General features: G+C 39.2%; 2 protein-coding genes across 4 annotated transcripts in view; both read right to left on the minus strand.

Moving 5' to 3' along the window:
- The window catches only part of LOC135113764 (uncharacterized), a 17882-nt gene extending 7259 nt beyond the window's left edge, over nt 1-10623 (minus strand). The window contains exon 1 of the mRNA XM_064029346.1: nt 10450-10623. The gene's annotated coding sequence lies outside the window, so the exon portion shown is untranslated. The remainder of the gene's footprint in view (nt 1-10449) is intronic.
- Nucleotides 10624-11752: 1129 nt separating this feature from the next.
- LOC135113766 (18S rRNA aminocarboxypropyltransferase-like) lies at nt 11753-22247 on the minus strand. Of its 3 annotated transcripts, none has more exons than XM_064029350.1 (7): nt 22143-22247; nt 20168-20319; nt 19730-19818; nt 19278-19448; nt 18428-18641; nt 16326-16499; nt 11753-11910 (listed from the first exon to the last, which is right to left on the minus strand). In XM_064029350.1, the coding sequence occupies exons 2-7, from the start codon at nt 20316-20318 to the stop codon at nt 11846-11848; spliced, it is 864 nt and encodes a 287-aa protein (XP_063885420.1). In that variant the 5' UTR covers nt 20319; nt 22143-22247; the 3' UTR covers nt 11753-11845. The 3 variants fall into 3 exon arrangements, with proteins under 3 accessions (XP_063885420.1, XP_063885419.1, XP_063885421.1); XM_064029349.1 differs by having other exon boundaries at nt 21928-22158; XM_064029351.1 differs by lacking the exon at nt 22143-22247 and adding an exon at nt 20428-20682.
- Between the last annotated feature and the right edge of the window lie 136 nt (nt 22248-22383).

Consider the following 22383-nt stretch of genomic DNA (forward strand, 5'->3'; position numbering starts at 1 on the left):
AAAGAAACTCTTCCCATGGCTGAGGATTTCCTTTGGGCCGGCACGTGTTTTGTAGCTCTGTAATTACAACTTTCCCTCGGCTAGCGTAAGGTGGGGTGGTGTAGGAAATAGGAAGAGAAGGAGGAGGAGGAGGAAGAGGAAAATAAGTAAACAAGAGTAAACCTGTTGATCCTTACGAGACTACTAGTGATAAATTACAAGAATCTCAACTAAGGAGAAGGAGGAGAAAGAAGAAGTCCTACCCAACAGTTTGTGAAGATTGAGAGGGGAAGTATATAAAAAATCCCCAGAAGCAGCAAAATACTACTACGTACTCGTACTACGTAACCAAAAACCTGCTAAAAGAGAAAGAAAATCAGAAAGAGGCGGAGGAAAAAAAGAAATAGGAGGGATAAAGAGAAGGAAGAGGAGGCGGAGGAAAAAGGAAAAGAGGAGAGATAAAGAGAAGGATGAGGAGGTGAAAAAAAAGAAACAGGAGGGATAAAGAGAAAGAAGAGGAGGAAAAGAAAAGACAATAAAGAGAAGGAAAAGCGGAGTTCGAAGAAGAGGAGACCACTGACGGTCGAGAGGGGAAGAACAAACAGTGAAATACTACGTAACAAAAAACCTGCTGAGAGAGAGAGAGAGAGAGAGAGAGAGAGAGAGAGAGAGAGAGAGAGAGAGAGAGAGAGAGAGAGAGAGAGAGAGAGAGAGAGAGAGAGAGAGAGAGAGAGAGAGAGAGAGAACAGGGGGTGATGGAGGAAAGAGAAGGGTAAAGAGAAGGAAGAGAAGCAGGTAGAGGAGAAAGACCCCTAACCTACATTTGCTGAGGGTTGAGATGGCATGGGGGACGTAGCGGCGTCGTGTCCCTGTAGGCAGTGTCCCAGGTGGTAGTGATGGCCGTGGAGGAGCGCAAGGGGCGGGGAGGGAGGAATTAATGTTCCCGTCCCCTTCCTCCCAGCCATGACCCGCGGTGGAAGAAGAGAGAGAAGAAAGGCAGGGAAGGAGGGAGGGTGGGTGGGAATAAGGGCTTCTTACTCTCTCCAGGCTAAACTCTCACCCTCATTCCATCGCTCACTTGCTCTTTCTCCACTGATGTTTCTCTTTCTGTTTTGTTTTATTTTTCTCTCACTCTTTTATTTGTTTATTTATTTACTCATTTATTTCAGCCACAAGAAATGAAGACGAATAACAAACTCTATATTCCATCACTTTCTTGTTGACTGTCTATTAACTATTCGGCCAACTATTGACTTTATCTATATAAAATAGATTATAACAGTAAGGATATTATAATACTTTAGTGCTATGACGAAACCTTTTAAGACAATATAATTAGAAAGATATATAGTTATATAATGCAAGGCAATAAATCATATAAGGAAATTAATTTAATCTTATTTTTTTCACAGTCATTTCTAACTTTACATATTATGGTTATGCTTTCATTCCTTTAATTTTTTTCTTTTCATATTATAACCCTCATTTTCTCTCTCTGCCTCTCTTCACTTCTATATATATTTCACTTAATCCCCAGCATTTACCACTACCTTTTCCTTGATTCCGCCCTACCTCACGCATCATTTCTCTGTTTTGTCCATCATCTCGACAAGACAGTTTTCCAGTCACTGAGAGTTTTCATGGTCATATATCCTGGAACACACTTTCTAAAAAAACAAAAAAATAATAATAATAATAAATAAATGATAATAATAATAAATAAATAAATAAAAAAACTCTTTATACTCGTATGTGATCAACTGAAGCCAAATCTCTCTCTCTCTCTCTCTCTCTCTCTCTCTCTCTCTCTCTCTCTCTCTCTCTCTTGAATCGGTGCGTGTGAAAATTTGTTCAATTTAACTGACAGAGAGAGAGAGAGAGAGAGAGAGAGAGAGAGAGAGAGAGAGAGAGAGAGAGAGAGAGAGAGAGAGAGAGAGAGAGAGAGAGAGAGAGAGAGAGAGAGAGAGAGAGAGAGAGAGAGAGAGAGAGAGAGAGAGAGAGAGAGAGAGAGAGGATACCAATGGGATTAAAGGACAAACAAAAGGACAAAGAAGAGAATCAGAACGAAAAAGCGTCGACAAATAACAGACAGCCGCTCCCCGTAACACACACACACACACACACACACACACACACACACACACACACACACACACACACACTCCATCCTACGAAAATAGCATCAGGTAGAAAGACAGACAGATAGACAAAAAGAAAGAAAGAAAGACCGATAGATAGATAGATAGATAGATAGATAGACAGATAGGCTGATTAGTAGATAGGTAAAAAGAATGATCGATAAATAAATAGGCAGATGGATATATAGATAAATAGATAGATAGGCAGACCAACTGATAGATAGATAGATCGACAGATACAACAACGGGTCAGTCTTAATAGAAACTCATCAATCACTCCTTATATAGGTTGATAAGTAGACTAATATAATCACAATGTTGTATCTATTAATTTCCTTGTTTTCTTTCCTTTCCTCTTGCTTCTTTTCTTCCCTTCACTATATCACGTAGTTCCCCTTCCGTTTCCTTCTTTTCCTTCCTTTACTTCTTTTCTTCCTTTTTCATCATGGTATTTCCCCTCTTTCCTCTCTTGTTCTTCCTTTTCTTTATTCTCTTTCCCCTATACTACACAATTCTCCCCTTTTCCCTCTGTTTCTACTTCTGCTTCTCCGTCCTTTCCCCCTATATCACACAGTTCCTGTTACTCCTTTCTTCTCAGTCTCCCTCTCTTTCCTCCTCCTCCTCCTCTCCCTCCACCTCCTCCGTCCTCCTTTCCCATACAGTCACAACACGCAAGCTCTTCACCATGTCCCATATACAAGAGAACCTTAATGATGCTGGGAATATAGGTGATACTTTCTATAGTTAATTGCGGCTTACCATTTGGGCTAAGAGAGACACCACAAGATTTTGGAAGGTTAGAGCAATATGTATGATACTTTCTATAATGAAGTTTGGTATACGTTAGGGTTAAAAAAGACACTGGAAGGTATAGGAATGTTAAAGGAATATGAATGATATTTTCTATAATGAATTGTGGTACACGTTTAGGTTAAGAAAGACACGAGAAGGTGTTTGAAGGGTTAAAGGAAATATGGATGATACTTTTTATAATGAATTGTGGTATATGTTAGGGTTGAGAAAGGCACTGGAAGGGTTTGGAAGGTTAGAGAAAATGGGTGATACTTTCTATAGTAAATCAAGGTATATTATTTGGGCTAAAGCGATATAAGCTTTTTTTAGTGGTTAAGGAAATTATTAGACTGGAGCACCTTCAGAATCGTGACAGGTGTTTTGTTTTTATTGCCAACAAGGAAATTTGGTTGCATGTGACAAACTCATTAAGGCTGTGGAATTCAGAGTTCCTTTTCATGACATTAGGTGAAAATTTGATCATAAAGAGAGTGAATAATTTTCAGTAAAAAAAAAAAAAAATCAGGAATATTTGATTAATTCAGAGTAAACGAAAAAAAAAAAAAGACGGCATGAAATGACAATGCTTCTTTAATTTGCAAAAAAGAGGACAGATAAAAAATGGTGCTGAAATTAATATTACTACATGAAAACAAAAATCGAAGAAAAGAACGTTTTTTTAATTCAGAAAATAAATTCCAAGGAATTTTTGAAGGCCAAACTTTATAATTTATCTTTTACCAAAACCAATACTCCATTCCCTCCAGAAAACTACTAATTCAGAAATTCCTAGAGGTGATCGATCCTTGGAGACAGTGAATGGAAGGAAAAGGATAAAAAGTTCACTGCTTTAAACATGAACCCTTTACGCCCACGAGACGCCCACACTACAGTAACTCCATCCTCCGTCAGCTCCAGCACAGGTGGGCGGCGGGGTGAGTAAAGCCTCGTATCTCAGAATGAAACAGAGCAGCGCTACCTCTTCTCGTCTGGCAGGAGGGTTTTGTTAAGCAATTATTCGCTGAAGTGATTCGCGGGGAAGGTAAAAACTCGCGAGCCTTCAAGTGTATCACGTGCTGGCGTCCTCTTCCGTTATCCGTGTGTGTGTGTGTGTGTGTGTGTGTGTGTGTGTGTGTGTGTGTGTGTGTGTGTGTGTGTGTGTGTGTGTGTGTGTGTGTGTGTGTGTGTGTGTGTGTGTGTGTTTCTTTTCTTTGTTTGTGTGTGTGTCTTTTATGTTAAGTGTATGAACAATTTGGAGCATGCTAGTTATTGGAATTATATTATGGCATGTAATATGTGGTCAATAAAATATCTATCTGTCTATCTATCTGCCTGTCTGTCTGTCTGCAAGTGCTGTCAGGTGTGATCGAATTAATCATCCCTACCTGCACCTCTATGGCTTGGCTTACTTCATGCAGGTATTGCACATGTACTTTAATTAATTAAGGCCAGGTAGAGGGCAGGTGGCAGGTGTCTCTTTGCCGTCACACGTCACGGAAGAGGGACGGGGGGGAGGGAGAGAAAAAAAGGGAGGTATGGAGGGTTGGGGAGGCTTGTGGAGAGAGTGGAAATGTTGGTGAAGGAGGGAGTGGATGGGAGGGGCGGTCGGGGGAATGCATGGAAGAGGGAAGTTGGGGAAGGAATAAGTGGGTGAAAATGATGGTTGGGTAGTGTTTGGGTGGGGAAGGTGGAGGAAAGAGGGAGTGGATAGGAGGCGCGGTTGGGGAGTGCATGGAAGAGAAGGGGAAGGTCGGGGAACGAGAGTGGATGGGAGGTGAGAGGAAGGGAAAGGAGGGAGTGAATGTTAGAGGGGAAGGTAGGGGAAAAGAGGGAGTGTATGGGAGAGAGGGAGGTAGAGGAAGGAAGGGATGTGAATGAACAAGAACATCTGCCGCTCTACTGAATCAGCCCCAACGTGACGCCACCGGCGGCCACCAGGGGTCGTGACGGCATGACAAGTGGGTCGTCCTGCAGAGCGCGCGGACACACACACACACACACACACACACACACACACACACACACACACACACACACACACTAGTCAACAGTAACATAAAACAAGTGCTGTTATGTTACGAGTTTTCCGCAAGGTACTTACATACACACACACACATATGCACGTCACACTCACTATTCAACAGTAACATAAAACAAATCCTGTTATGTTACGAGTTTTCCGTAAGGTACTTACACACACACACACACACACACACACACACACACACACACACACACAGTCAGCTAGTCAGTCAGACAAGCCTTCACTCTGGCAGTCATAAAGTTAACCATGACTCAAACGTACAAGTATAGACAGTCAGTAGACCACTCAGTCAGTCAGCTCAGGGAACCAGTCAGTAAGTCAGTCCTTATTCATCTGGTTAGGAGAGAGAGAGAGAGAGAGAGAGAGAGAGAGAGAGAGAGAGAGAGAGAGAGAGAGAGAGAGAGAGAGAGAGAGAGAGAGAGAGAGAGAGAGAGAGAGAGAGAGACCGTATACGGGTACCATTACCATCCATAACCGCTCTCACACTACACTCACTTTTTCACCTCCTCCTCCTCCCCCTCCTTCTATTCCTCTACCGCCTCCTCATCTTTATTCACCCGTTATGGTTTCGCCGAGTCATGTGTGCGGCGTCTCAAGTCACACACACACTCACACACTCACACACAATGCAAAACGTTTGAGGAAGGAAGGTCTGGTCTCGTTCACAAGTTCATGGTACAGAAACACAAAGGAATACAGAAGAAGAACCAACATCAACAGATCTAATGGCATTTAAGAGTGTTTATAAGTTGCAATCTCGTCTACAATAAGAGATATAGGATGATAAAGACGAAGGCTATTCTCTATCATACCCTTTGTTTGATTTAGGGAAGAATAAACACGTAGACCTATTGACGCTTAGGAGTGTGTTTATACGCTACATTATATAATCTGAAGTAAGGGATGTATGATAATACGTACATGCCAAGACTCTTCCCTATCCCGCTCTTTGTTTGGGTTAGGGAAGATCAAACATCAGTTGGTTTTTTGGCGCTTATGAGGGTGTTTTTAAGTTACACTATCTCATTTAAGGCACTTCCCTAACCCGTCCTTTGCTTTGTTTCCATGGTGGGTTCGTTCGCCTTGTAAACGTTTCTTTCTTCATAAATTCCTTTAACATGTACTTAGTCGCCTTCAAAATATTTTACTCCTTTCTTCATGAATTTGATACAAGCTTTTCATCCAAATGTTTTTTTTTTTTTTTTAAGTTTCCTTGGAAATATTTTTTTTCTTATTCTTCATAAATTTGTACTAAACTTTTCGTTAAAATGTACTGAAAATCTTTTGATATACTTTGGAATATGTAAAAAAAAATAAATATTTTCTTAATTTCCTATGGCTATGAACAGTTAATCATTTCTACCATCATAAATATAGACAAGAAAAAAAATAAAATAAAATCTCGTGTGGAACATTAAAAAAAAAAAAAAAAAAAAACCGCTACTCGTGAGATCACAAAGGCAGTAAGACAAGCACGCCGGCGTGTTCTTACTTTCCCGTCCTCTGCAGCCACGCGCTCTGCCCTCAATGGCGACATTCCTGCCCTGGATACCCACTTTCCGCCGTTACTGATGCTGGCGGGCAGGGCAGGGCGAGTCGCGCCATGGGAGAGAGGGCCAGGTGAAGGTGTATCATTTCTACCCTTTCCTCCATCCTCAAAAAGACCCGTTATAGGTGAGTGGTCAACCCGCCGCCACTGGTACCACTGCCACTATATAACACAACACCACACCATTGTGTGTGTGTGTGTGTTTATTTAGTTGTAGTATACAGTGTGAATTACACTCATGTGGTCTTGTCTCCATATCTGTAATGTATCCAGCTTTCCTCCCTTATTAGCGCGCGCGCGCGTGTGTGTCTATGTGTGTGTGTGTGTGTGTGTGTGTGTGTGTGTGTGTGTGTGTGTGTGTGTGTGTGTGTGTGTGTGTGTGTGTGTGTGTGTGTGATCATATGATACATCTGTGAAATTTCCAAAAACCTAGTAAGTGACACGCGGAAAAAAAAGTCTTTTTCAAGTTCACAACCCTTTTCTTTTTTCATTATTCGTGTCACGATATCAACCAACAGTCCGTATCACCTCTAGGACCACGTCATGTTATAGTATATAGATGCAGTCCATGCACAGTCAAAGGTAGTACTTATGTGTGTCTAGGAATACCCAACGAGAAACAGAAGGACCGATAAGAGGGTTTTCATTTCTTCACTTAACGCTAAATGATTCCGTTGTTGTCACGCATGAAATCAATCAAACACTTTTTCACTTTTCCACATTGAGCTTTACCTCGTCGCTTATTCACCCCTAAACTTTTTTCTTCTTCCATTTCCTTCAGAGGATATACATTGGGAAAAGAAGACTTATAAGGGTAAACTCCTCACTTTTTCACCTCCCTCACTCACCCTACAACACACCTCTTCACCTTTTCACCCTTTCCACCTAAAACTACCTTAAATCCTCCCCGTACGCTCCTCACCTCCCAACCCCTCATTACCTTTTCACCCTCTGCTTCCTTACCCCACCCCTTCACCCTTTCACCTCTCCATGTTTTAACGAGACCTTTAAGCGGGACCTCTGGTGTGGATTCCCCCCTGACCGGTTGAGGCGGTAACCCAGCAGTACTGCGCCCAGGCGGCACCGCTCCTCACTTCCTGCTCCAAGAGTACGTAATGAGGTTTCTCGAGGCAAGGAAATAATAAGAGGCGGGTCGTGAGTCCTTTGCCTTCCTTCTTTCCTCGCAGCTGTTGTGGAAAAGAGACTGCCGGGTGTGACTGGGTATTTTTGTTTTTGTTGTGGTGATATGAGCTTTCCGTGAATTCATGGGGCTACGTATATATATTTTTTCATGAATTAATGGGACTTATATATATATATATATATATATATATATATATATATATATATATATATATATATATATATATATATATATATATATATATATATATTGTAGCTTTTTCGTGAATTAATGGGATTACATGTTTGTTTTACCTATTTTCATTTTGGTGTATAAATCATCATTGTTGTTAGTCATATGTAGTGATTTATAAGGTTACGTATCAACATTTGTATTTACCTTTTCTCTATTTTATCATTCTTTGAGTTTGTTTCAGAGAGAGAGAGAGAGAGAGAGAGAGAGAGAGAGAGAGAGAGAGAGAGAGAGAGAGAGAGAGAGAGAGAGCATCGAAAAAAGAAAATCGATAAGAGAGAGTTTTCAAGAGAAAGACTGCCCATGTGATAGAAACTCTAATCGTGTAGCGAAGGGGTACTGGAATAGGGAAAACGACAGACGGACAGAAAGTTGCATATGAATAGAGAAAGTTAAGGAAATGCCAAACAAAGTCCTAGATATTTTTTAGTTCCTGGAGTGTCGCTTTTAGCGTATGGGTATGTATGGGTGTATAATTTCATAGTTTTACAGCTTTATTTTGTTCTTAATGTTCATGTTGGCTTAGTTGACATCTTACAAGAAAAAGTACAAAAAGAATAGAAAAAGAAAAACTAATCTGCATGTAAGTATGTTATTATTACCATTATTATCACGATGATTCATGAAAGGACATCAAGGTAAACTCATATCATTGATAATGACCCAAGCAAATTCCCGTTAATGAGCAAACATGATATGAAAGATTTAATAGAAGTAAAGAACACACTGTATACTAACACCAAGGCGTGATCTCTTCCTACACTGAGGGAAAAACACAGGTAGAGCGATGACCCGTGAACCAAGGTTCGGTCTTGTGTTGGCAGCTGGCCAGAGGATGGGGAAGGAAGGGAGAGAAGGAGACAGGGAAGGGAGGGAGTGGCGGAGCGGTAAGACAGGTTCAAGGACAGGCGAAACCCAGCCCCCAGATTTTCACAGGAAAATGCCGTACGCCTGAGGCCGCGCTTCACCTCCACTACACCTGTATGAAGAAACGTGTTTGATGAGTTCCGGTTATGTTAATTAGCGGTAATGAGATTAGATTTCACATTAAGCATAATTTTGAAGTACATGGATAGTCTCTATTTACGTTAGTTTGATGGAATGGACATATTTCCGGTTGAAATAATTATAAGGTATATTTTTCGAATTAAGCATAATTGTAAGATAAGTGAATATCTCTTTACGATAGTTTACTGTAGTGACGAGACATTAATAGTTCAGGATATGTATTATATACAGCATGGTATTAATTTAGTGTATTAATGCATTAGGGCAGTGATTAGTTTACAAAAGGTTGTGGAAACTGACAAAAATATATTGCACACTTATCAGTCACGTAAATAAGGAATAATTCACAGCATTAATTAGTGATTATTTACTTAACATTGAGAAATTCTCGTGAAAACAACACATTCCACTTTTAGTTGGTTTCTAAAGCTTAACACAAGTTTAAAATAGTAATTGCTCAACGTGTAAAACTACAGAGCAACACGAATCAATGAATAAGTCAGTAAGAAGTGGGTGGGATCTGCTGGGAGCCTCCAGGCTGCGGTTGCGAGGAAGTTCCCGCACAGTTGTCACCCGCGGCGTGGGTAATGCACGCTTCGCGCCCTTCTCACACACTCACTCATCACTGACCGAATTTCCTGCCGTGAAAGCTCCCAGGAAAGTGCATCGCGCCATGTACGAGTCTTCTCCAGCTATTTTCTGTCCATCACATCTTCTGTTGTTCTCATTTTTTGCAACATCATCTCCCCCCCCCCTCTACCTGCCGCTAATCTTCCTTTAACAAGTCTCTTTCTGTATCCATCTCTTGGCGTGTTCCTCTAAGGTTTGAGGAAAGCCTCAGATAGTGATCTCAATTCCATATTATTGTCTTGAATTTTTAGTTTTGGTCTAGTGAAAATTACTCAGGTTTTCAAGGGTGTTTTCATGATTGCACTAATAATTTAGTAAGGATTTTGTGTTGTCGATGGGGAACATGACAATGAGAGACCGACAAGTCATCTCTGTAGCTTTTGAAAATAACGATGAGAGAACTAAGCCTTTTAATATATGTATTGAAAACAAGGATGACTCAAGAGACTGTCCAGCCCATACCTACATCAATACCTCATCTTATCTTTTTGTAATATGCAAACTCATAATTCTTTCACGCTTACGGGCAGAGGTGACGGGGCGCTACTACAAGCATCCCTCTGGCAACTTACGTTAGCCATCTCTTTACAATTATTGATCACGTAGATAACACGACAGATTTTTCGTTCGATCAACAATGTTTTACACAAACAATAAATAAGTTAAAATACGACAAGTATATATAAAAAAAAGTAAATAAAGAAGAAAGAAAAAAGAAAAGAAAGAAATACATTTATCCATCTTGGAATGATGAGATCCACAATATCAAGTAAAAGAGAAAAGAAAAAAAAAACTAACTGGCATTGCTACTTCCGAAATAAAACCGAAAACAGTACTTAAAAGAGAAGGAAACGTTTCAAAGTACAAATCAAAGCGACTAGACTAAAGCACAAAACACAACGCAAGACTTGGAGTGAATACTAGAGACCCTTACCTTACTGTTAGCTAAGTAATATCCGTATATCCCACTCTTTCCTCTGTATGGCGTTCCTTAGGGTTCGTCAGACACTCGCACTGATCTAACCGTCTTTCCTTCGAGTTGTATCAATGATAAGGTTAGATTCGGCCCGCGTTTCCTTGCCACAACTAAGAGCTCACACCGTCTGCCTGGACTGCTGATGAAGAACTGGGTTGACTACTCGGTCAGTGGAACCCAGCATGTGAGTTGTCTACCCCCTCCCTCCTCTTCCCCGCCTCCCAGACACTGCCTCTGCGCTCCTCCTGCTCCTCCTCCCTTGTCTTCCCCTTCTCCTCCCCCTCCCTCTCGTTCACTGCCCTCCTCCTCCTACCCATCTCTGTGTTCTTCCTCCTCCTCCTCCTCCTTATCCTCAGGGTTACCACTTTTATTATTATTATTATTATTATTATTATTATTATTATTATTATTATTATTATTATTATTATCATCAAAATATCACACCCGTTAACAGCTTACTTTTATATATTTTTTCTGTTATAAAATATATGCAGCAATTAATATTTCAGATCTCATCAACTACTCAAAATTACTTTTAACCTTATTTTTTACATGTTTATTGGCCTTATACTTAAGTGACTTATTTGACCTACTAGTAGTCCCTTCTAAGTCCGGTAGGGTCCCACATGCTCTGTCTGTACCTTAATTCTATCCTCAACTTACTCAAAGATATCTCACTCTTTAGTGAATTGAGCTCCCTGATATTTAAGGTTCACATGTTCCACTCTTACTCCATTAATTTAAGTATTTAAGCATTCCCTCTCCCTTCCAATCTTCATGGATTTTGTCTTATTTATTTTTAACTTTTATCTGTTAACGCGCTGTGTGAACACTGCTGGTCACTGCCTACAGGTCCTCTGATGATTTCATCAAGCAGGACTAGGTTGTGTAAAAAAAAAAAAAAAAAAAAAAAAAAAAAAAAAAAAAAAAAAAAAAAAGTACAGAGTAGGCCTCCTATTCTCACTCCATACTCCATAGTGTTCCTCCAATGCCTCTCTCATAACAAACTTCAGATATAAGTTAAATAAATGTGTGAACAGTGGGGAACCCTGTATCACTCCTTCTCTTGTATTAAACTTTTCTGTCGCTATTTTACCCTCCTTCACCACAGCTTTGGTTTCCCTATTTATTTTCCCAATAAGCTGGAGTATATCTTCCTCTGTTCTATATACTTATGTACTACAACTAAATACACACACATACACAGTAATCATCCATGTATCATTTCATCCATCTATGAAAGAATAATAAGCTACAGAGCAAAATTTGTAAAACGTTTAATGATAAAAATTTCAACAGTGGCAGTGCACATGCCAAGTGAGGGGACAGTAATGCCAAGCACACCATTATGAAGCTACTCCACCTCTTTCTCCTCTTCAGATTCTGACTCAGACTCTGATGGAGGAAGGTCAATCTTGTCTGGAAAAGAAGAGTAACACAAGACAGCAAGTTAATTAAGGTCATGATTGTATTGTCATAGAGCAGTGGTTCTCAATGGGGGTTCTCACTCTCCCAGTGAGGCATGAGCACAGGACGGAAGGAAAAAAAATAAACAAATGAAAATAAATAAATAAATAAATAAATAAATAAATAAATAAAAATAAATAAGTAATAATAATAATAATAAAAATAATAATAATAATAATAATAATAATAATAATAATAATAATAATAATAATAATAATAATAACAATAATAATACTGTGGGCCAATACAATAATAGCCTAGACACAAGCCATCTATTTATCTATCTATCTATGATGGCATAACTGGGGAGGAGGTTGAGTGGGTGGTGCAGGGAGGAGGGTGGGTCCCAACTGCATTGAACCAGCTCTGGGAGGCCCCAGCTTGCAAAAGGTTGAGAATCCTTGTCATAGAGAAAAACAAATTTAGATCAGACTCAGTTCTTAATTCACAGACTGATATGCCTCCTCAAGCTTGATAAAGTAATCTGGGTCTTTATTCTAAAAAATACCAGTGCCTAATCTAGACTATAATTCATTGGCTGCAGTTGAAGTTTAATTATCTCTGTAACCTCTGAAAATAATCTGATGAGAGAATAAAGTGTATGATAATACATATGAGCCCAATGCATATTCGACACATAATTTGGAAACAGTCTAACACACACCCAGCTCTCTCTATTCATCTTTCACATGTCACCTCTCCCCAACATCCCCAATGTCACCTTTCTCCACTTTCCATCCCTCTTCGCCTACCATCTCACTCTATTCATCTTCCATGTCACATCTCTCAATTCACACACAGTGCCATCACATAATCTGGTGCTGTACTGTCTTCTTCCACCAACTTCTTCCATGCATCTCTTTCACACAATTAGGTCCATCTGACATCAGTGTTCCATCCTCATAAGTCAGTTAATGAATAAATCTTTCATACCTTCACCAATGTACAGGGAGGTCCTGATGATACAAGCAGTCAAGTTAATTTGAATTGCTTGTATAGCAAATTCTCATATAACGAAACACATAACTAATGGCAAAAAGGATTTAGGTTCTGTGACCTGTGTCAAAGGTAAGTTTTCAAGATAAAACAAACAATACCAAACACAACAAATGTGTCTGTATTACAGAATTGTTGAAAAAGCAACCCAAAAGAGAAAACAAAGTACAAAGAGCATGATTTCACATTAATTAAACATATAAAATATACATAACACTTACCAATGCTTACTTAATGTGTCAAGGATGGTAACTCATTCACCACTCTTGTAACTCTTAACAATTTCCACCTTCTTCGTGAGTGTTACTGGTATTATAGCTCACTTAGTCTAAACTGCTAGAACTCGCACCTGAACTCATTGGCTGCTTGGGGGGCCATAATTAGCACTTAAGAGGCAAAATAAGCCATAATCTATACACCATGCGGACAGTCACACACACACACACACCACCACACCAAAGACAGCAAATAAAAGAGTATGGCAGCAGTAACACTGTAGCACATCCAAGCACTAATCAGTCACATAAAGCACTATACACTATACTTGTAATGCATTGTAAATATGCTTGCAAGCAAAATGATGATAGAGTACAAGTATAATAATGAGCAGTAAGGCCATAAGAGTGGGAGACTTAGAGACATTGAGTTCAGAATGCATGGTAGGTAGGGAAAAAGGGAGGGGTGTGTGGTTCTCTGCTAGCCCTTCCAAACTTATCTCTGCACATCTGAATCATCGTACATTACCATATAGTCCAGATGTGTAAGTGGAAGGGTGCAGGAAGGCATTTTAAACTTTGCCATTTTACTCGCCTTGGACTGAAGCTTATATCGTTGGATTTTTGCACTTGTAAAAAGAAAACAGTCTCTACTCTACACATCTCCTACCATTGGTTTCTCATATAACAGATGCTCGTATAACGAGACCTCCCTGTACATTCAACCTTGGCAACTTTGGACTATTTGGTGGGAGTACTGGTCTGATATTGCTGTCTGTTCAATGTTGCTGTTGTATGAGGAGGAGGTAATGTTCCACAAGTGCATACCATGTGAATAAGTATAATAAAACAGAATACTTAGCACAAATGTATCCATAAAGCATTAATAAAGATCAATTAGTATGACATGAAAGTAATAATGGCATACTAATAAAAATAAAGTACCTAATAGTAATAATGGTAATAATGAGAGAGAGAGAGAGAGAGAGAGAGAGAGAGAGAGAGAGAGAGAGAGAGAGAGAGAGAGAGAGAGAGAGAGAGAGAGAGAGAGAGAGAGAGAGAGAGAGAGAGAGAGAGAGAGAGAGAGAGAGAGAGAGAGAGAGAGAGAGAGAGAGAGAGAGAGGGATGGAGGGAGGGAGGGAGGGAGGGAGGGAGGGAGGGAGGGAGGGAGGGAGGGGAGAGAGAGAGAGAGAGAGAGAGAGAGAGAGAGAGAGAGAGAGAGAGAGAGAGAGAGAGAGAGAGAGAGAGAGAGAGAGAGAGAGAGAGAGAGAGAGAGAGAGGTCATATCATCATCATCATCATTATTATTATTATTATATATATTTATTATTTCATGTTGTGTATCCTGTTGTTCGGTATGTTTTCCATGTGGTGAGTCTGTTCTATTTCTATCTTCTACTCATACCCCCTTTGCAGGGGAGTTTCCTCACCTTCCCTACATTTCTTGCCAGTCCTTAGGGAAAACATCTTCATTGTCTTCCTTGCAGGTCACTGATCCAAATTAGGATCACCTGTGATTGGCTGAAGTACTCCATGTCTAGCCATCTAGTTTGCTATCTTCCCAGAATCTCTATTGGCCAGTTCTCTTCTGATCTTGAGTAGACAGATTTGCATAAATAGACCATGTATGCAGCATTGAGAGTCAGTCAGTTCAGAGTCGAACCATCAGTCATGACTGTCACATCAGTGATCAGTTCTCAAGAGTGTACTGTGTAAATTGGACTCCAAAATCATATTGCCTGTACTATCATCATGGTGATATATGTTTGTGTGTTTTCTTTACTTGCACATAAAATTATTATATCTAAACCACTACCCACGCAACTCCATGCTACCACATATCAACATCCTCAGAGGATCAATGAGACACCACATCTGTTGCTGCTTTCATCATCCCAGTTAACAGTAAATCACCAACTCAAGACAACAACCAGTAAGTCTTCATCAAGGCAGCAGTAAGTAAGTGGTGAACACCTTATCCAAAGCAGTGGTGAACAACAATTTCTAACCAGTACAAAAGCAGTACCAGGAAATATTGCCTCATGTAAAGGTGGATTTACATGGTGCAATTTTTCCTCCTGACTATTCCATTCACCTGGAATTGCCAGCAGGTTTCAGCCAAAAGTATTGACACTGTGATGAGAAGCCACTGTCACGCTGGGCTGCTGCATCAGAACATACACAATCAAGCTGAAGTTCTCTAACAATGAGCTGGCTGCTGTAGCTATGATTTTGTAGTGTTTGAAGAAAAAACAAAAGGAGAAATAGTTGTAGACTCATTCCTGGCTAGCAAGAAGGAACACAAGTAGTGTCTATTACAAACTTTTGCAAGAGTACACAAGGGCTACATGCATGCTGGCTTCCTCAGCTGATGATGTAAGCAAATCAATTCTGCAGCTATTTTCTAAAATTTTAACAAATGAATTTAAATACTTTCTTTATCGTATGCAATGATACAGTCAATGGTTATTATTGAAGCACTTTCCAGTTACCATATACAATGCTACAGTGAAAGGTTATTATCAAAACACTTTCCAACAAAGTTCCTTTTAATAATTTAAAATTTTAATAGCTGTTCTCATGTGACTGGTAAATTGCTGCCCATTGTGGGAAGGCAGTTGAATCTAGACTGACAGAGCAATTCCCTGGCTTGGGCAGCAATTCAGCTCTGTCCAGCTGCATTTCACTCCTGATGGCACAAGCCAGCTGTGAATTGCCGTGTAAACCCGCCATCTTGGAAATTTCATTAGCAGGAATTATTTCATGAAAATTGTAAATTATGTATTATACAAAACTGTGGATTATCGTGCACACTGTGTATATATTTTTTATATTATAGTATGCTAAATTACTATACTTATTTGATAATTATTGTATATCTGGGAATGCTGAGTGAGGCTAGTGAGCCCACAACCCCTTAGTGTTGCCAAATTTGATACAGCAATTTCTAATCAGGCTACATTTTTCAATTTGCCAAAAAAAGTTCATTGCTTCTGAAATCTGGTGTTCCTGTGTACAAAGTTGCTGAGGTTGAGTGTATCTCTTTTTCATATAATTAGCCCACATGTTCCCATCATTCCAGCCCTTCAAGTCAGGCAATTAATCAGTCAGTCAGTCTTTCCCACCTTTCGGCCAGACCAGTCCCTCTACACTCACCTCTCTCAGCAAAGGATTCTTCCTCCAGCTGCTTCAAGTGGAGGTTCTGCATCTCCACCACATCAGTACTGGACTTGCAGGCACTGTACTTGTCCAGGAGTTCACCATTCAGCTTCAGGAACGTTTTGCCCCATTTAAATTTGCTAAGGTATAAAAGAGCTCCTTCTTTATCCCCTAAAAGAAAAATAAATAAAATAAAATAAATGAATAAAAAAAGCATTTATGTAGATGAGAAACTGAGATTATTTCTATCCTAAATAAAAAAAAAAAAAACAATTTCTAGATTAAATCTGCTGTAAATGAGGAAATAAAATATTTTCTAAGTTAAGGGAATTAAAGTGAATCTTGATTTACAAATACTTGATCTGGAAGCTTTCAAAGTTACAAAAAATAACCTTATCTTTTTGTCTTCTTCTCACAAGTAAAATTCACATTTTTGTAATAAAAATTACAATAAATTATGTAGCCTCCAAAAACCATGATTTTCAAGAGTGGGTAAATGTTTAAATGTGTCCCAATTATATTACTGCACATCTCTACTGCTCTGCCTGGCCCCTGGAGGGTACAATGATGATTTGGCCAGGATTTGGTGTCCATCACATATAAAAATTACAATTTCAGTCTTGGAAACACCTCCTAGTAGGTGGCTTTTGATGGTGTATCTTTCTTATTTTATGATATTTCTTCATCAGACCCACCATTTTGGCGTATTTTGCATATTTCAATTTATCGAGCATCCAAAATGTGCGAATTACCATATTTGATGGCTCATAAGATGCACCTTTTCTCGAAAAAAAAAAAAAAAAAGTCTCAGGAATTGAGCCTGCATCCTATGAGGCTAAGGTTTAGCATTGAGGCAGTGGTTGGTGGTAAGTCTATGGCAACAGAGGCTCTAAAATCAAACCCCAGACATCTTCGCACATGTAAACAAAGTGATGATTGGTACTACACCATAAAACAACTCTTTCTTTTAAGGTAACAATATATAATAGGTCATATTTACTGGTAATTCACATAGAATGACACCAGTCAGGAAGAATTTGCTTAAGTGACCATGCACCACACACTGCATGTACCAAAACAAACACATGGTCTGTTACGCGCCAAACCCAGTGACATGGGCAAGCTTCACTGTGTTCTTTACAGTGTGACGCCATTACTCCTTGAGATAAGACACACTTTCATATGATTAAAATTGCACCTATCTTTTAACATTCTTATGAACAAACTTTATTAACCCTGTAGTCTCTCACAGTTACTGTTGACCCCATATGCCAGGTACATGTTTACATCTCACAACAGGATTGGTACATAGGCTACTAGCAAATATTAAAGTTTTTAAATGCAAAATATTGGGATCTTATAATGATCTAAATGCATGTGAGAGTCTTCAAATGTCAGGTGAAATCCTTCATTTCATATTCAGACCATAAATCTGCTCATTTATCTTTTTTTCATTTCAATGTCTGCCAAAACTGGGTGCGTCTTATGAACCCATGCATCTTATAAGCCATCAAATATGGCTCATATACGGGATAACCAGTTTTGGTTGACACCATTAGACTCAACAGTGGCTGTAGAATCAAGATGTATGGTAAAAACTTGATATAACAAAGAAAATAGTATTACGATGAGTTGAGCTGCAAAAATGTTAAAAAACTGTTTATAACATGTTTTATTGATGCTCACTCTTTTCAACAGTTAATCATTGAATGCTGAAATATATTATTACATTAAGTAGGAAAAACTCTCGTGAACAGAATACAGATGAAGTTCCACATAATGAAAACAGTTTCATTTATAGCAATATGTCACTTGCTGCAACCATCATGGTGGTGCGACACTTGGCGTGGCACATGCAAGCAGGGTCTATTTGACCAGGTCTGTGACATGTCTAAAAAATTAGAACACCAAGCCACTGAGAGAAAGTTCTTTAAGTTGCTCTGCAGCTTAAAGCACCCATTACCTGGTTTTGTCATTTGAGTATATATATTCTTAAACAAATTTTTAAGAACACAATACAAATCTAATGTAAGTCTGCATCACACAGACCAAATAAAATATTATTATTATTATCATTACTAAAGCCAACACACACTCACCACATATGTACATAGTTGCAGCAATGGCCTCCACACAGGACAACTTGCAAGGACGGCCATAGTTGACAGGGTTGCAGGCCACCAGATAGGGCAGTAGTCTTGGGTGGGCTGCCTTCATCTTACTGAAGGGTGTCTCTGCAAGCCGGGCCCAGGAACAGTCCACCACTGCCAGGCCATGCTGGTTGAGTATAGGAGCATCCTCGGGTGACACACACTAGGGAAGGAAGGATGCTTATGTCATGGAGCATCACAGGAACAGACAAATTGATCTAAAGACAGGATAAATTTTAAGTCATGAGAGACAGCTTTGCAGCAGAATGAAGCCTGACTGTACCTCACATAAATTTTTGGGCCTTTATATGTCTGGTCACCACATTTAGCAGGCTATTTGGGCCAGAAACCTTGGGTAAATAAAATTAATGAGAAATTGGTTAGTTATCTTTTTGCATTCTATTCATACACCAGGCTGACTTCACCTGCAAAGTGGGATACCCAAGACCAGATGTCTACATGCAAACAATAATGACCATACCTTAAAGTTTTCCATTTGAATTAATCAAAAATCACATATTAGCTTTCTTTTGTAGTAAAAGTGATAATTTTAAGTACAAACAATATAAGAACCATCCAGCACTCCCTTCATCATTAGGGATCACAAAATATATGGATACTATAACTTGTGATGTCTTCTTTAATCCATCATAAATATTTTCTAAAACAGAATTTGAAAGATATTTCTTTCACAAAAAAATGACAACCAAACTTTATTAACAACTTATCTTTTGTACCCATTTGTATTGTGTGCTAATAGTACTTAAAATTACAAATAAACTATTTCCTTTCAACTCACCTTCTTGCCCACAGGAGTCAGCACAAGTCCTGGGAACCTCTGGCCAAGCCTCAAGGGATGCACAAAGCCTAGACGCACTAGCTTCCTGCCTGAGCATCTTTTAGGATCACAGTGCCTCAGGTCCCACATGGATACTGGATACTTCACTGATTCCAACACTTCATTGCCACCCTGGAAAAAAATGATATATGAAACTGCTACTACATCACTAACAGCAAGATCCACCATGAAAATTAACATATGAATCAGCTATTATGTTATCCTTTTATCATCACTTTCCTTTACTTACATTAGTCACATGCCCCTTAAAGAATCATAGAAGCACTAAGAAATTTCTCTGAAGGCAGGATAAATCTGCCACTAGAGTTCATCAGGTATTGAAACTGTGGGAGGAGAATGTCTGATGAATATGGTGGATGCTAAATGAAAATCACACATATTCTTACACTTACTTTATCATCACTGCCGTCATTTTCTTCCTCTTCACTGTCCTCTTCCTCCTTGTCACTGGTTTCATCAGTGCTATTTTCTTCCTTTTCTTCTACAAGTATAAAACATGATAAATGATATGATGAATTAAGTTATGCATTATTCATATTTCCTTTCAGTACGTAATGCAACATGAATAGCTTTCTATACTTACCTCTGCTACCCTTTTCCTTTTGTAATATTTCTCATTAACAACTGACACCCCCCTTAAATCAACACTTTTACTAACCTAACTGTGAGTACCAATGACCACGATTATTTCCTTTCCCAATTTTTCTCCAAGGAATTACCTCAGATATTGCTGTCACCATTTCTAAAACTGTCCCTTTTTTCTATTCACCCCACAGCATGTGTATAAATCAATCACACAATACAATACAATACTAGTATCTTGGCCTCACCTTTCAAAGAGAGCTTTTTGATCGCCTCCTCTTCCAGTTCTTGACCTGAGATGCAAGACAGAAAATTTCCAGACTCTTCAAACCTGTCCCTTCGGCTTCCACCTCTTTTCTTCTCTTTCCTCCCACTCCTTCCCCGCATAGCCTGGCTCATGCTGGAAGGTTAGCATTGTGTTAATATTTCAGGATAATACTGAAATAACATTAGCATTTTTGGTTCAAGTGCAGTTTAACACTGAGTTTAATAAACCGAGAACACTTACTAATATTCTCAAGTTGTTGGAGCATTTCTAATTTGGCGCAAATAACAAACAACAAATGCAAATGAATTTTCAAAATTTATATTGATTTTTCTTGCTCTCACCCTTCCTCTCGACCCTGTGCTGGCTTAATCAGTACTGCAAGTGTGTTAGTATATTGGTATACGGGTACTGTGACAGCATTATGTCACCAAAGAAATTAGTCCCGTGGCAGGTATTTTATTCACTGTCATAGTATTGACTAATATTTCTGTTGCACTGGAAGCAAATCAACTCTCATATTAATATGTAATCAAATAAGGCTTTATGTATGATACATTTATACTGCAGGTAATGCCACTAATTCAAATGGCCTGTGTGGTTTGGAATTAGTCTGCACGTAGTCCTCTGCGAGAGTATGAAAGGCAGCAGGGGAGCTGCAACATCAGTTCTACCTTTATCATGGCATCAGGCAAGTGCATGGATTGTGATTTGGGTCTACTTGACTTTTTACTGCGCTATGGTGAGAAACGCTAGGGTTTGTACATCTTAATTTTGTGAGTACTTCCAAATCATTCTTGTTAGTGTGGTGTGCTGGTGTAATATTAGGTTAGATTAGTAACCATAAGGGGGATCCAGGGGGTAAGCAAAGCCCCAGGCTAGTTTAGGTTAGGTTAGATAATGTTAGGCTCAGGTTAATGTTATGTTAAGTTAGGTTAGCTTACATTAGAACACTAAAGGGGAGGGGGGTCCAGAAAGGGCAAAGCTCCTGGCTAGTTTATGTTAGTTAGCTTGGTGACCTTGGTGAGGGGGTCCAAGGAGGGGGAGGGGCAAAGCCCCCTCCACTTAGGTTAGGTTAGGATAGCCTAGAAATTTTCTGTTTTCAAAATACCCCATTTCTTATTCTTAGGCTTATTCAAGAATGACAGAAATGCCTCAGTTTGGCTTTCTGCACCCAAAAAACCTTCCTTTCCCACAAGGTACCCAAACTTGTTAGGGATAGGGGAAGAGAAAAACAAGTTAGGGTGTATTGCATTAAACTGCACTTTTGCCGCATTGTCATCTGACTGCTAGGTTAGCTTAGGTTAGTTAAGGTTTAGAACTTCATTAGTTTCATTGTCTGATTATCCACGTCACAATCTGAAAGAAGTATAATATGGCCAGAAATAGTCTCAGAATCAGTAGGTTAACGCCGGTCTTATCTGATGATGCATATTCTGGTCCTGAAGAATTCACAGATGATACAGATGACTCGATCACTACATGACATCTTTCATTGCTACACAGCTCGATACTGTTGTGATAAATAGTGTGTACCTTTCAGTTTACTTTCAATGAACATTTGGCATTTAATTTGGCCACTATTCTCTTTAGGAATAACCCTAACCTACTAATTTCAAGACTGGTAATTTCTGAGCAATAAAATAAACTTATCCTTTCTTATATCACGATTTACTCAATGAAGGGTTTAGCAATGAAATTAATAAACTGAATTAATCTAAATCTAACGTAATTTAAACTAACCTAGGCTTCGGATGGAAACGATGTTATTTCGATATGATCCTTAAAATTTTAGCGGGCTGGCGCCCACTCTGGTTGAATTCCCTTACATTAGTCAGCACGCCAGCAAAAAACAAAACAAAAACATCTTTATGTTTTGAGTTCAGTGAAATAAGCCTCTAGTCTGCCCATCTCACACATTCCCCATTCAAGCCTTCACTATAACTCAATACACGTACATCACTCAGCTACACTAATCTTCTCTTGATCTTGATCTTGATGGTACAGGTGGTTCGGGATCACTCCTAAGCCTTTGGATCGGCACCTCCTGTAGGAAAAAAAAAAAAAAAAAAAAAAAAAAAAAAGAGAAATGAACAACATCCTCTACACTAGTTGTTCTTACATCTGGCAAGCCATATTCTCTCCAGAAACTCTTTCACAACCTCAATCATTCTTTCATTCATCACAGTCCCAGCAACA

This window comes from Scylla paramamosain, chromosome 26 (assembly GCF_035594125.1).
Source record: "Scylla paramamosain isolate STU-SP2022 chromosome 26, ASM3559412v1, whole genome shotgun sequence".
Taxonomy (NCBI): Eukaryota; Metazoa; Arthropoda; class Malacostraca; order Decapoda; family Portunidae; genus Scylla; species Scylla paramamosain.

Excerpts from the sequence above, each read along its gene's own strand:
- LOC135113766 (XM_064029350.1), bottom strand. The coding sequence starts at position 20,318 with ATGAGCCAGGCTATGCGGGGAAGGAGTGGGAGGAAAGAGAAGAAAAGA. Across the intron at positions 19,819-20,167 it reads CAAAAAGCTCTCTTTGAAAG|AAGAAAAGGAAGAAAATAGC; the intron begins GTGAGGCCAAGA and ends TTATACTTGTAG. Across the intron at positions 19,449-19,729 it reads ATGACGGCAGTGATGATAAA|GGTGGCAATGAAGTGTTGGA; the intron begins GTAAGTGTAAGA and ends ATTTTTTTCCAG.